General features: G+C 42.1%; 1 protein-coding gene across 9 annotated transcripts in view; it reads right to left on the reverse strand.

The window, feature by feature from the left end:
- Positions 1-15,056, reverse strand: part of EZH2 (enhancer of zeste 2 polycomb repressive complex 2 subunit) — an 86,630-nt gene that overhangs the window by 19,275 nt on the left and 52,299 nt on the right. For all 9 annotated transcript variants that reach the window (XM_065583882.1, XM_024099913.3, XM_024099910.3 and 6 more), the window contains 3 exons: positions 12,514-12,616; positions 11,224-11,387; positions 909-1,000 (listed from right to left, as the gene is read on the reverse strand). In XM_065583882.1, coding sequence (XP_065439954.1) covers positions 909-1,000; positions 11,224-11,387; positions 12,514-12,616 — 359 coding nt within the window. The remainder of the gene's footprint in view (positions 1-908; positions 1,001-11,223; positions 11,388-12,513; positions 12,617-15,056) is intronic.

Genomic DNA, 15,056 nt, shown 5'->3' on the forward strand with positions numbered 1-15,056 from the left:
CCTGCGGTAAAAGGTCAGTAGACAAGTCCCAGCTCAGGATTGGGCCTGTTAACAGTGCATTACTGAGAGAGGAAGATACTCACATAGGGTTACCATACATCTGGGTCTTCCCCAAACGTTTTCTTGTTTTTGATCCTCCACCCTCTGTCCGGGCGCTTTTTCAAATAAGAGGCAATGTCCGGATTTTTGCAAACAGAGGTTGCAGTTCAGAAAGAGCTATCTCCATGCCGACATTGGTCCCTCCCCTGCAGCCACAGCTGCTGGATCCTACCCACCCAAGCCCCAGCTCCCAGTCTTGGGGAGGGGGAGAGGCAGGGAGGTGCTGACAGACTGCAGGTGCTCTGTTCTGGGCCTGCAACAGCTGCAGGGAGCAACACACAGCCCCCGCACCTGGAGAGTGAGGCAGCAGGTTCCCCCCGCCAGGTGCCCCTCCCAGTATACACACAAACCCCTCCAACACCCCCCCAAATACTCCCTCCCAGTACACACACACGCCTCCAGCTCCCCTCTCTCCTCCAGCTGCCCCTTTGGCCGGGTCCTGAAATATGGTAACCATATACTCACACTGTTAGAGGTACGTACTTTCATATGAAATAATTCAACTTCCCAATTTGAACTTTGGCCTGGTCACTGGAGTCACTATCCTTATTTTTGTGAAAAGTGCTATGAAAACTGACTGCAAGTTGCTAGCACCTAAATTTCACATCTTCATTAGCACAGTATCTCCTAACACCACATGGGACCTTAGTCATCAACAGTTTCCTACAGCACTGCATAGTATGGCTTGACTGGATTCATTTCACTATGGGCTTAACCTTTTTCAACACTTGATTTTTATTTTTTGCTAAATAGAAAGTACAAAAAAACCTCTCAACTCTCCATCTACCCAATGAAGTAAGTTATCTTACCAGATGCTGATAACAATGCTGTCCACAAGGTTTATTATCTATTGCTGTTTCTGTATTCTTCCGTTTGTAAGTGTTAGGAGTTGCGTGGAATGCTGTAAAACAAAAATATTTCTCAAATAAGTATTTTTAAATGTGTTTCACAAATACTTAAAAAATTGAAAATTTATCTGAACTTCACCAAAAGTGGCCTGATGGCAACCATAGTAATAGTGAAAGAAAAACCTAAATGGTATTTTATTTACCATTTAAAAAAGAGTGGGCAAGTAAAATTGTGCAAAGCTGATAACTTATAGTATGTGTTTCCACCTATTCAGATCACTTAAGTAAAAATGATTACCCTTTTCTCTCTCTTTCACACACACACACACACACACACACACACACACACCAGGGGCAATGTCCTGGGTTAGTTTTGTTTCCCCCACCCTCTTTCAGACAGAGCACTGGTACTACCAGTGGGAGTCAAACTTCTTATTCACAGACTTTCCATCAAGAACATGCTCCTTCCTGCTTCAAGGCCAGGACAAATAGTGGTTGACAACTAGGCAATCAATCCTGATTTTTTCAATTATCATCAAAGTTCTCATTTCCATTAAACCTCTGGAACTTTAAAAAGTGGGAGCCAATTTTTACTAGACCCACTTCCAGGCCCCTTTACACTGCTCTGAAAGTGTAAAGAGGCCTTAGTGTAAATGACACTTCAGTGTTCGCATAGATGCAAAATGAGCTTTAATCATTCCCTTAACTGTTCCTTTGACGGCCGAAGACCACCTCAAAAGAACTCTTCACCACACAAAAATACAATAAAAAAAACAAGCCCTTTCGAATATCTTGACTTTCCTCTTTTTGCTGTAAGATCCTAAGTAGTATGGGAAACTCGCAGCTACACTGTCAATAGAACGTGTGTTCTAAATTATGTAGGTGCTTTTGAAAATTCCACATGCAGCCTGATGGTTATTCAATTAGTTCTCCAGTATTTAAGGGAAAAACTGAAATGACCTAAATGTTTCCAATTTCTTTGTAAGAGTGTGTGCATGAAGATTAAATACCACCTCTGAGGTCATCTTTATACATCATAAAAAAGCAATGAAGAACACACTTCTGTTCTGTGGTTCACCGTCAATATTTCAAGAGACATTCATATGATCATTTGTTCAAAAGATACTTAGCCCTCTTAACCACAGATCAGGGTCACCATGGAAGCATAATCTAGATAAGCTACCTCACTGATAGCTTTCTGTATTAACTACGCCTGAACTGAACAAATATAGCCAGGAAGGAAGATTACAAAAAATCAACTCCTTTTCAGAGGAATCCAATGACAGAGGGGAAAAAATTGGTAAGAAACTGAATGTCACATATTTCCAGTAGGCTATTATACACAATGAAGAAAACAAATATTTTTACAAGTGCTATTAAATACAACATGGTATTGCTCTTTAATTAAAAAAAAATGTGATCATTGTGATGCCTGCCTTGAATTCACAGTGCTCCGCTACCCAACTCAGAAAATTAACCATTATTTTAGGGGGAGGGTTTGGGAGGTTTTGTTTTTAAGCTACTATACAAAATAGGTTAAACTAACCCCAGTGTGGAGGGCTAATACAGCCCTCCATGACTCTACTTAATTTCTAGAGTGAGAATCAGGTTCTGAAAGGATAACTAGCCTCCATTCAACCTCTAGTATACATTGACTAATATTTATTTTAAGGCTATTAAAGATCTTTTACAATTTTGCCATATTAACATAACAGCAGTGTTTACATTTCTCCCTCAATTTAGTATAGGGAAACCCTGAATAACATGAATTATTTTCAAGCAGCAATAGTTAAGATGTAAAAGCAATTGCTGTGCATTCACAAGATCGTATGTCAAGTCTCAATGGCAAGCATTTAATTCCATAGTGAAAATCTGATTCTCAGATTGCACAATTCTGAAGCACAAAAAATAACACATTTTAGACTATGGTAGTACATACAGCAAAATACAAAGAAGAGTTTGAACTCAATATCTCAAAGACTGAAACACGAAACATGCTAAGCCAGATCCTCAGCTGATGTAAACCGATGTAGCGCCAAAGACTGACATAGAACTGCACCAATTTACACCAGGACCTGCTATCCTCTTTGAAATGAGTGTAGTTCTAGGGTACTTTTTAATCCCACAACCTAAAAGGAATTGGTATATTTGGCTCCAATTTAAACCCAATAGTTACCAATAAAGCCCAGTTGAGGCTTTAGTAAGTACAAATTAAAAAAAATAATAATAATAATGGGGAGCGGGGGAGAGAGAACATTCATGAGACTCAGACTGTTCCCAAATACTTTGTATTGCTCCACGTAGGCTTTGTAATCTGATGTCTGAAATTGTGATTCTTAAGCACCATAAGTCTTTACATTGCTTTATAATATCAAATAAAATATTAACAATACTATTTTAGTTAAAAAGTTCTTACCACCAGGTGTCCCAAAAATGTTAAATAACTCCTTACCAAACACTATATTTAGAAGTAATAGCTGCATTGTTGAACTCTCAGTTACTAGGAAGTGTCAAAGTTCAGGATAAATGCACAACTTCAGCTCTGCCCCCTTTCAAGTATGCATTATACTTAACTTTAACATTTCTTTTTCCCCTACATTGAAGTTTATAGCTTTAATATTGTATGTAGTTTCTACACCTATACATCCTTGATGTGTTCAGATGTTTTGTACATTAAATATATGAAATATACACTCAAAGAAATCTTATACCTCAAAATATTTAATGCCAGAAGTTTTAAACGTTATTTTTCAGTTTCTAAAAATAATGAAGGGAAGCAGGAAAACAAAGCAATAACACAGAGGAAAAGCAAGTCTTTCCGTATTTAAAATGTTTAGTGCTGAAAATACGGACTTTTTATTGTTCTGAAATACTTTTACTTTCTTCTGTATTAACAATACACAAGGAAAATGGCTCTGCAGTAATTTGAGAATACAGCTGGGAACATTGGTTGCAAGTGGTTTACAAGACTGTAGAAATCTGCAGAAATCAAAACTATTTTATAGTTATATGTATCAGTTTCACATGTGAACATTTCCATTATGACCTCTTATGGGTGTGGCTATATTTGTCCTAAAAATGTGTGCCAATTATTTTCTCCCTGGTCTGCACAAAAGCAAATTTAAAAAACGAAACCAAAAAAAGACAAATCTCTGCTGTTGTGCTTCTGTTCTATTACAAACTAGGCATTTCAGCATTTTAACACACATCACCACAGACATCTGAAAAAAAAGGTGCATCAGGAGTGAACATACAAATACTTTAAAAACTACACCACGAGAATTTTGTCAGTCAGTCAAAACTGTGTTGGGTATTTTTTGTTGCTGTTGGTTGGTTTCTGATGGGGGGGCCAGGGGAGAGGACCCATCTGCATAGAAGGCATGTCAATATTGTGAATGTCATTCTTGCAATAGTGGAAAGTTTTTGTTGTTGTTTTTCTCCCCCCAACAGCGGGAGGTTTCAGTTTCCTAGGAATGCTAGAGTCTGAAAGTTCATTCCATAGCCGGATCTCTTCAATCAAGATTGGAATCATTCTCCTGGGATTTGTGATCTGCACTGTCCCCAATTGGCTCACAATCGTCAAGACCTTACTCATTCCTAATATTTATGAAGGTGCAAACACATAGGCAGTATTTTAGTCTGGAATGTACATTTGTACCATAAACAAGCTTTTTGGGAAGTTCTCTATACCCAATAATTATCCTTCTTCTAAATTCTGTTATTCCAGACACTTAGGTATAACTACGAGCAAAAGAAGACAGTAATACACGCTGTTCCAGTAATGTCATCGTCTGTATATAAAGGGGTACCCAGCTCATCAAGTGTACTTGACATTTCAAAAGTTAATGATAACTTCTTTCCAACATTTTATTAGAAATTCAAAATATTTGGATAAAAACTTGAAACTATATAAAGTGGTGCTAGTCTCAATAAGAAGGGGGTCTGGACTGATAAACAGGAGGATTAAAAAGAAAAACAGATCGAGTGGGTAATTTCCATTCTCTCTGATTCTCTATGCCATTCCAGACTCTTGGACCTCCCAAAGTAGCATTCTGATTGCTATAGGGTGGAATTAGCACTCCACAATGGGCTTCTCCATTTCCTCCAAAAACTGCACCTGCTAAGGTCTTGACTTCACCCTGCAGTGCTCAGCAAAGGTGTGAAGGTAGCACACAGTGGCATTTTAACAGATTGCTATCAGAGATGCATCTGCTTTGTCCAAGAGGCAGCTCATTAATATTGAGTGGACCCTAAACGCTGCCAACACTATCTTCTCACTACTGAAGTAAACTTTGCCAATTAGTTGTTTAGTCCCAATTCAACAAGGTCGATTTGGCTAGATGTCCTTTTTTAACGCCTTCATATAAAATGAAAGGTGTCTCAGAATCTGAATTTCTGGGTTCTTTCCAGATAAATTTTTAAAGTTCTAGTTCTATTCAAACAATGCCATCTTGCTTCTTTGTTGTTACTGGGGGTAGGACAAGGAAAGTAGCAAATACATCCTGCTTCTGAAGGAAAGAGGAGGGGAACTTCATTAAAAAAAAAAAAATGTGGCGCTATCTTAAGTGCTACCTTGTCCTGATGAAAAACTATGTAGGAAGGAAGCTTGTAGATAGCAAGTAGGACCAAATTACCTTTTCATTGTGGCTTGATTACCAGTCTCAATTTCTTCAGTCTTTTTTTTTTTTTTTTTTAAATAAAAACTGATGCAATGAGCCCTCAATGGCACATTATCTGCATGAACCTGAAAGGTTACAGTTCCTGCTGAATTAATTTTCAGTGAGCCAGCATTCATCCCCATGTCCTAACTGTCCTGCCAAAATTCCAGGATATATGAACTTCCTATACAGCACAGGAATAACACCTATATTGCCACACTACCTTCCAAATTCTCATACTGCAACGGGATAGATTATTTATCAAGATTAAAATGGTACTGTAGGATACTCTGACGTTTATTTACAGCCATGCCATATCCTTGAAGCGAGTTTGATCACTGTGGATGACAAAGTCCAATGTGAGGAGGTTTATTGCTGGAAGCCAAAATGACAATTACAGATTCACCCATTCTGTGAACTAGTGTCATTTTGGCCACTCTTCAATTATGAGGACAAGGTGTTCTGTGGGCCTGGCTATCTTTTGTAGTACCTTCCTCACCATGGGCCGGAGCAGGAATACCTATATGCCAAGGTAAAAATCAACTTTTAGACATCTATTCCCTCAAAACTGAATAGGGAATACCATATTTATTCTCTGAACTTCTGAAATACTCAAGACATCCTGTTGCTTTAGTATTAATCAGATCGATATGTTGTTCCCCATACTGCCCTGAACAGCTTGTGACTGATTTTTCATTCCACTAGACATATGTTGTCTGCTTAGCTAGTCTTTCATGTTGTTTCATTTCTCTGCTAGGAGAGTAGCTGATAGTTCTAGTGGGTGTTTTTTCCACGTCAACAGCATGTGCTGTTCTTTGGCCATCTTTTTGTGTCTCCCTGCCTATTTATGTAGGCAACTGTGCTGTCACACTGCACTCAAAATGACTAGTTGGGAAGCCTGTATCAGAAGTCTCACCCGTCTCATATGGAGGTAGTTGATCAACCATGTCCCCCCCGTCCCCTCCCCCCTTTGCAGCCCATTTGCTTTGAGCAGTTATTTGGAAAGATGGGCACAATACTACATTCCAATAGATCAGATATATTCAAAGTTCTCCCATGGGAATGACCCAGTTTACATCCTTTTCCCCAAGTTAATGTTATCAACCACCACCTAAGAGAGCCACAGCCAACATTTGAAAAAAATGTTACATTTTGGTTCCCAGTGGGAGAGCAGAAAGGACTGCAGCATTGTCCTACAGAAGCGGGCTAAGGCACCACTTACATTTTCACTGCCATGGATCCCAGTACATGCAATTCTACAGCCAATGACTAAGAGCATACAGGAAGACATGTATCTGACACTGAAATATGCCATGCCTGTGCCATGCTAAGAAAACTCTGCCAGCTTCTGGGCTGAAGCAGACTAACTGCTAAGATAAGAATGGGGGGCTCTTTGTTCAATTAACAATCCAACAATAGCACTCTGGGAAGGTGCACAGGTGGGAATGGCATCCTATTAGTTTTCTATCCCAATTTTGCCAGCCAATCATCTCAATATATGCTTTTCTTTCAAGGCAGCTACAAGTACTATCACCACCTTGGTGAATGTCCTTATGACTGTTTACAATTTAAAAACAGAAGAGACTGATGAAAATTTTAAAAGCACAGAAATCAGATAACGTAACAGAAGCTGTTCTGAGTTGACTGAATGGATCAGTGACTTCAGGGAAACTTGCAACATACATTGGGTATACGTTGCATTTTTCTGGGAACTGAAATTTATGGATCCATACTGGGTGTTACATGGGCCCTTTGGTCTGGGAAAACCAGGATGATGCCCTAGATTTTCAATAGGTGAGCCAAAGTGTTTTAGGTGCTCTGCCTTTTTGTGAGGCAGCAATAAGTGAACCGGATAAGATATCCGGGTTTAGAACTACTACTTCTTCTTAGCATATGCAAAATGTGCCTGGGTAGCATGTGTCCAGAATTCATCACTGAATTTGGTCTGATGGCTGGATCATTAGCTTCTCTGGCCCAGGCCGGGCACTGATGGGGAGTGCGATGTGAATACTGATCCATGGCTCCCCAGTTCAGAACTGATGTCTATTGAATAGCCTCATTTAAAGACAATGGAGACCCAAACTCATGTTGCCTGATCTACTGAGGAAGTGGCAAAGGCTACCAACTATGGTATCTGACACTGCATGGGTCAGCATATCTTCATGCCAATCTGCTTGAAGGCAAACAAAGAGGAATGCTGTTCCAACCTCCGTCGAGACAAAAGGAACGGTCTTTACAGTGAGTGTGATACATTGAGCTCTCCTCCTCTGGGGTGTCAGCATCTAGTCAAGTTTAGACTGAAAGGAATACTGCTATTTCTGAGGCTTGATGTGGGGGGAACCCAGATTTCATGTATCTAGAGTTCTTTGCCAAACAGAAGTGGCCCTTTAAAGGCTTGGCCAAGGGTCGGCAACCTATGGCACACGTGCCAAAGACGGCACGCAAGCCGATTTTTAATGGCACTCTGCTACCTGCCAGGGTCCCGGCCGCCGGCCCTGCTCAGCCCGCTGCCAAACCCAGGCCAGCAGCAGACTGAGTGGGGCCGGCGGCCGGGACCCCAGCAGGCAGCAGCGTGCCATTAAAAATCCTGCCTGGCCCGGCCCGCTCTTCTCTGCCCCTCCCGCCAGCATTTGCACATGCTTTCCTGACCTCTGTCACTTCCGGTGGGAGGTTGCGTTTCCGGGTTAGCATGTCCATACTGCTACCTGGTGTCCGCGGAGTCTGAGTGGCCCCGGAAGCGGCCCCGCAGGCAAGGGCAGGAAGAGGGACCCGGCCCCACAGGAGTTGCAGCGCCCGTGAGGCCCGTCTGCCCTCCATCCCCTCGAACAACTAGAGCCCAGCTGGAAACCTAGGAATCCAGAGTCCTCGCTCCCAGCACTCCTCCCACAAGCGTCAGACACCAGCCCCTTCCCAGAGCCCAGGAGTCCCAACTCCCACCTCGCTCCCTGCCCTACCCCCCACACACCCCTAAGCCCCTGGCCTGATCCCTGCACCCCCCTCACACACACATCCAGTCCTCTGCTGACCCCTGCACCCCCCACATCCCCCTTCCCTGACCCCTGCACCCCCCCTCACATACACCTCCAGCCTCCTGCCCTGACTCCAGCACCCCCACACATCCCCAGCCCCCCCCACACCCTAACTCCTGCACACACCTCACATGGCCCCAGCCCTCTGCCCTGACTCCTGCACCCCCACATCCCCACCCCCACCCTGAGCACCAAATGGGAGCTCCTGCACCGCCCTCTTCCTCCCCCCATTCCCACCTACACCTCTCACACCAAATGGGAGCTGCACAGGTAAGCACTCCACACCCAAACCTTCTGCCCCAACCCTGATCCCCCTCCCTCATTCTAGCTCCTGGCCAGACCCTACACCCCCAACCCTGTGCTCAGTGCACTCCCACCCTCAGCTCAGTGCAGAGAGAATGGGCTCAAACCAGGGAGAAGGTAGGTACCCATTCTATGTGGGCAGGGCCGGGACCCCAGACGGCAGTGGGCTGAGCCGCTCAGCCCACTGCCAGTCTGGGGTCCCGGCTGCCAGCCCCGCTCAGCATGCTGCCGGCCCCGGGTTCTGGCTGCCGGCCCCTTGCCAGCTAGGGTCACGGCCGTCGGTCCCACTCAGCCTGCTGCCGGCCTAGGTGAACGGAACCCCGGGCCGGCAGCGTAAGATCAGCATTTTAATTTAATTTTAAATGAAGCTTCTTAAACATTTTGAAAACCTTGTTTACTTTACATACGACAATAGTTTAGTTATATAATATAGACAGAGAGAGACCTTCTAAAAAACGTTAAAATGTATTACTGGCACGCGAAACCTTAAATTAGAGTGAATAAATGAAGACTCGGCACACCACTTCTGAAAGGTTGCTGACCCCTGGGCTAGGCCATACAGGCAGATCACAGCTTCCTTACTACAATGGATTTTGCCTTTGTTATAGATATAAGTAGCATCACACACAAATTGCATTGCTGCATCTAAAAGAACGTAGAGCACGATAGCTCTGAATGTTCATCTTCAACCTTAGGGGTTTTACAAGGTTCTGCAGCCATCTAAGCACTGTGCTACCCTGTTTCCCCGAAAATAAGACAGTGTCTTATATTAATTTTTGCTCCCAAAGATGCGCTAGGTCTTATTTTCAGGGGATGTCTTATTTTTCAGAAATGAAAAATGCCTTATTATCGGTGGATGCCTTATTATCGGGGAGGTCTTATTATCGGGGGGATGCCTTATATTACAACGAGAGGCAAAACTGTAAGTAGGCCTTATTTTCGGAGGATGTCTTATTTTCGGGGAAACAGGGTAGATTATTCTACCTTGAAGATGGGTATCCAGAGTACCTTAACATCTCAAATGTCTATCGTTCCATCAAGGAAGTAGCCATCCTTGAATGGCAACATGTACTTGGGGGCTTCTTAGTGAAGACCTGTGTCTCTTCTCTGCATAATGGATATCTTATTTTCATGAACCTGTTCAGCACAGACTTCCTGTTCGGAAATTCTTATTTCTGGTCTATCAGTTCTTTGACATGCAGGTCCAGAGCTAATGTTTTCAGTGCCTATAATGGGCTCAGAAAGAGACACTGGATCTGCTGAATTTCCTGCTTCAGTCTATTATGTTCTTGGTATCAGGTCAGGCAAATCTTATTTTATAGAAATGAAATTTTCTCTCTAACTCCCCAGCTCAGGAAAAAAAATTGAGACTGGAAGTTATTGGCCTAATCCTTTATGATTTCAGCACCCTCATATGGGTCATCACTTCAAGACAATTTCTCATTTGGAAGCTACTGGTTAACGAGTCTCTTTACTTGAGTTCACTAACAAGTAATTGTATATTGTACTCCTCTCGGTGTCAAATTCAGACAGTCCAAAATCCTTTGCACTCATTCTCTAGTTGCTTCACACATCCTGGGCCCTTGGCTTCAGGATGAGGAAATAAAAGAACCATTCCTCTGATGGTACTCAGGGAAGCCCTTTATTGTTCCCACCTGGAAATGGAAACTGACTGTCTCTCAACACTTTGTTAACAGATTTCTTCAAAAGGTATGGCAATATGAATTACAACTGAATAGGGCATCCTTTCTGAAAATAATTCCATTCCATAAGACTAAGAGGACTAGGAGTAACCTCTGGTGTGTTCTCAGAAGAGAATAAAAGAATAAAGCAGTTCACGGATATTCATTTCCCCTGCTGAGGACCGAAAAAATCTCAACAGGGAAAGAACAAATCCTTCTAGCACACATCTGGTCAGTTTTCAATCTCCCTATGATAAAAAGAGATAAGTAGGATAATTTTGGAATAGTATTGGGAAACAATTTTTATTTATTTATTTATTTGTTTATTTAAAGTAAAAGGGGAACACCACTACAGGCCAGGCACTCTATCAACTTGCAAAATGCAAATATGAAATCAAACTACACCAAATAATATAGCTAATATTTCAAATATCAGAAACTACAATTTTCACACCACAAGGAAGTTAGCGTGTCTATTGTTAGCAGATTTTAGCACATCTATTGTTCTCTTTTCTTATTCTGTATTGTACACTGTGGCTACTTTAGAGTTTCTTGAGGTCTCATAAAATGAAATGTAGATTTACAAAAAGGCTATTGCACTTACGATGTAAGAAGCAGTCATATTTAAAACAGCGCCTACAGAAGAGCGTATGAAAGGAGTGCAGACTCTGCTCCCTCTGAACAGATTTTGCATTTGGTCCATCTATGTTTGGTGTGCACTCAGGAGGAAGAGCTCCTGGCAGCTGCTGCTCTGTGAGTTCTTTGTATCTTCAAAAAGAAAAGTAAACAAAAGGCATTATTTATTCTATTCAGAAAGGGTCAAGTTTTGCTGTAACACCACTGTACATCCAAAGTAACTCCTGATTTTAATGTATTTATTCTGGACTTACTGGTTTAACTAAGAAAAATCTGGCATTAGACACTTACAATAAACTGCCTACTAAAAAAAGTTGTTCTACAATATTTATCTTGGCAAAAACTTGAAGTTACGTTATCTTTGGTCTGTAATACTATAGCTTAAGTCAAAAGCCCAATTACTTAAATCAAATATTACGTAAAGTACATCAATAAAGGCTACATTCAAAGGCATGACTAAGTAACTCTGTACTTATCCCCCATCGCCCTGCCTCAGGATTAATGAGAATCACAGGGAAGGGATGCATTTACTTTTCAAAAATGTTTTTTTCCCAAATGCTTTCCTCCACCAGCCCCCTCGCCCTCCTCCTCCCCAAAAGATCACTGCAACAAAGCATTTCCTCTTTCCTTCACCATACCAAGAGGACAATATATACCCATACAAGAGAGATTTCTGGCTGCTTATAGCGAAGGCTAACAATAATAAATAATACCACCACCTCTTCTATATAGCACTTTTCATTTGTAGATCACAAAATGCTTTACAAACAAGGTCAGTACCCATATCCGAATTTGACAGCTCTCACCCAAGGTCACCCAGTAGCCCGGGACAAAGGCAGGAAAAAATCCAGGTCTCCTGAGTCCCAGTCCAGTGCTCTATCCACTAGGCTACACTGCCTTCCCTTATGTCTGAAACAGCCACCCTTCAAGTATCACCTACATAAACAGTACAGCTGTAGTCAGTTTATTCATAACTTCCCAATCTTGGGGCTAGAGAAGTCAGATCCTACTCAAAACATCAACAAACTAATACAGTTGAACCCAATTTATCTGAGAGTCCATTATCCACCTCTCCGTATTATCTGAGCCAAGCTCCACCCATTCTCTGGATTATACAAATTTTTGTTTATCCTATCTGGCTCTGGTCCCAATAAAATCGGATAAATGGGGTTCCACTGTACCTCTTTTCTAGACAGTACAGAAATCCAAGTACCATATTATGCAGTGTACCAACACCTCTTAAGAAATCAAATCTTACTTCTCCTTCAATTCCTCTGCTGTACCCTTGTCCGGAAACATCGAGGAAATGGCTTCAAATATCTTGTCAGAAGGAAACTTCCGAGGTGGATGGCTCTCTTTGTCTGCACAGAGAAGCAGACAAAGAAATATGAAGACTAAAAGGAAATATTTTCTGAATAATATTGTGCTCATTTGGTATTTCACACAGTAACTTTATAAATGTTAATCTACTTGTAAATTTACTGTTTATACCAATATTTAAAGGATGAAAAAAGCTGACCAAGAACCTAAATTACAAAACAAAGAAAGAATTAGTTTTTCAAAAATCTGACGCTTTTGGTTTATAATTACAAAGAAGTTAGATTAAGGAGTTTAAAATGATTTTTCCTACCAACAGGTTCTTCTGGACAAATGATAAGTTATGTTATTTTGCCATCAGCAGTCATTCACGTATCTGCTTGATGAATGGTGCTGTCTTCCTCAGTAAAATACTGCACCACTGTATCCTTCAACGACAGTGCAGGAGTTGACCATCTCCCTGTGTTGGCAGTGGTCTATGATTAGCAACACCACATTTTGCAACACACTCTATGCTAATCTGGGACTGACCGGTATAGGGAAATGCTGAGGAAAGAAACTATTTCTAACCTGTTCCATAACTCTTGTTCTTCAAGATGTGCTGCACATGTCCATTCCACTTCAGGCGTGTGAGCGCCCAGTACGCTGTTGGAGATTTTTCCGTCAGTGATGCCCATTGAGATGGTGCATGTGCCTGCAGCTGCGCGATGGTTTAAAGGGCAGAACCACTGCTGACCTCCCTCATTTCATTCTTACTGGACAGAATCCAATACAGAGGGGAAGGAGGACGGGTCATGGAATGATATGTACATCATGTCTCAAACAACAGTTATGGAACAGATCAGTAACCATTTCTTCAAGTGACTGCACATGCCCATTCCACTTCAGGTGACACTCAAGCATGTCAAGCCAGAGTAGGATCGGAGTCTACCTGAACAACGCCTAAAGGACCACATGTGCAAATCTGGCATCATCTCTAGATTGCTGAGAGATGGCCTAGTGTGAGACAAAAGTAAGGACTGAAGACCACATTGAGGCTTTACAAATTTCTAGGATAGTCACTCGAGCTAAAACGGTTGCAAAGGCTGTATGTGATTTTGTTGAATGTATTAATACTCTGATTGGTGGAGCTACACTGTCCAATTCGTAGCATAAGCATTTATAGGGGGATATCCAGGATGAGACTCTTTGATAACAGAGCAGAAGCCACTTCATTATGTCTGCAATTGCTGCAAATAATTACGAAGACAATCTAAACTGCTTAGTCCTGTCCAAGAACACCACCAATGATCTAACACCTGTAGTGTGGAGTCTCTCCTCGTCCTTGAGCATGGGGCTTTGGGAAGAAAGAAGGTAGATATACTGCCTAATTGACGTGGTAGTCAGACACTACTTTTGTGATAAATGTTGAATGAAGACATAGGTAAACTTTAGACTTGTAGAAGACTGTATTCAAAGGTTCATACAGTAGAGCATGTAATCTGCCTGCTCTTCTGGTTGAAATGATTACCAACAAAAAGGCTACCTTGATCAAGAGATGTAGCAACAATCAAGTAGCTAAAGGTTTAAAGGCAGGACCATTAGTTTTGTCAACACCAGGCTTAAGTCCCACAGAGGAACAGGATCTTCTACCTGGGGATATAAATAGTACAGAGAGACCTTTCAAAAATCTGATTAATATGGGACTTGCGGGGGATGGAATTAGTTGCCAGACCATGTTGTTTCAGGTTTAACAGATTGTCCGGAACACGATGTATGGGAGCTCACACTGGAGAAACCCCTTTTTCTTGGGACGAGATGGAAAATGTCTTCCAATTTCCCAATGAAGTATATCAGGTATATAGTTTTCTACTATTTAAAAGTACATCTTGAACTCCCTTTGAGCAAGCCTCCCCTTGAGGCATTAGCCATGGGGCATCCAGGCTGTGAGATGAAGGCCTGCAGGTTGGGGTGGAGGAGATGACCATGGTCCTGAGGGAAGTGTCAACAGAGCTGTCTGAGAGGATCAGCAGAATAGGAAACCAATGTTTCCAAGGCCATACTGGAGTTAGAAGTATGACTCAAGCACGGTCCTGAGTGATTTTCAACAACACTCTGGGCAGGAGTGGAACTGGAGGAGATGCATACAGGAGCGTGACCCTACAGGAGCGTGACCATCCAGGGCAACAGGAAAGCATCTTTTGAGGGACTCTGGGCTGTGACTTGTGTGATGGCACTTCCTGTTGACGTTTGTTTCAAGCAGGTCTATTTGGGGAGTCCCACATCGTTGGAAAATGAATCTGGCAATGTCTGGGCAGAAAGACCACTTGTGGTGACTGGTGAAAGATCTGCTTAATCAGTCTGCCAGTTTAACCTGGACACCAGGAAAGTGAGAGGCTTTGAAGTGGACTGAGATGGTGATACAGAAATCCCAAATCCTCACTGCCTCTTGGCATAGCAGACAACTGGGCTTGTCCTTGCCTGTTCACACAGAACATGACCACT

Source organism: Chrysemys picta, chromosome 2, assembly GCF_011386835.1.
Source record: "Chrysemys picta bellii isolate R12L10 chromosome 2, ASM1138683v2, whole genome shotgun sequence".
NCBI classification, from domain to species: domain Eukaryota; kingdom Metazoa; phylum Chordata; order Testudines; family Emydidae; genus Chrysemys; species Chrysemys picta.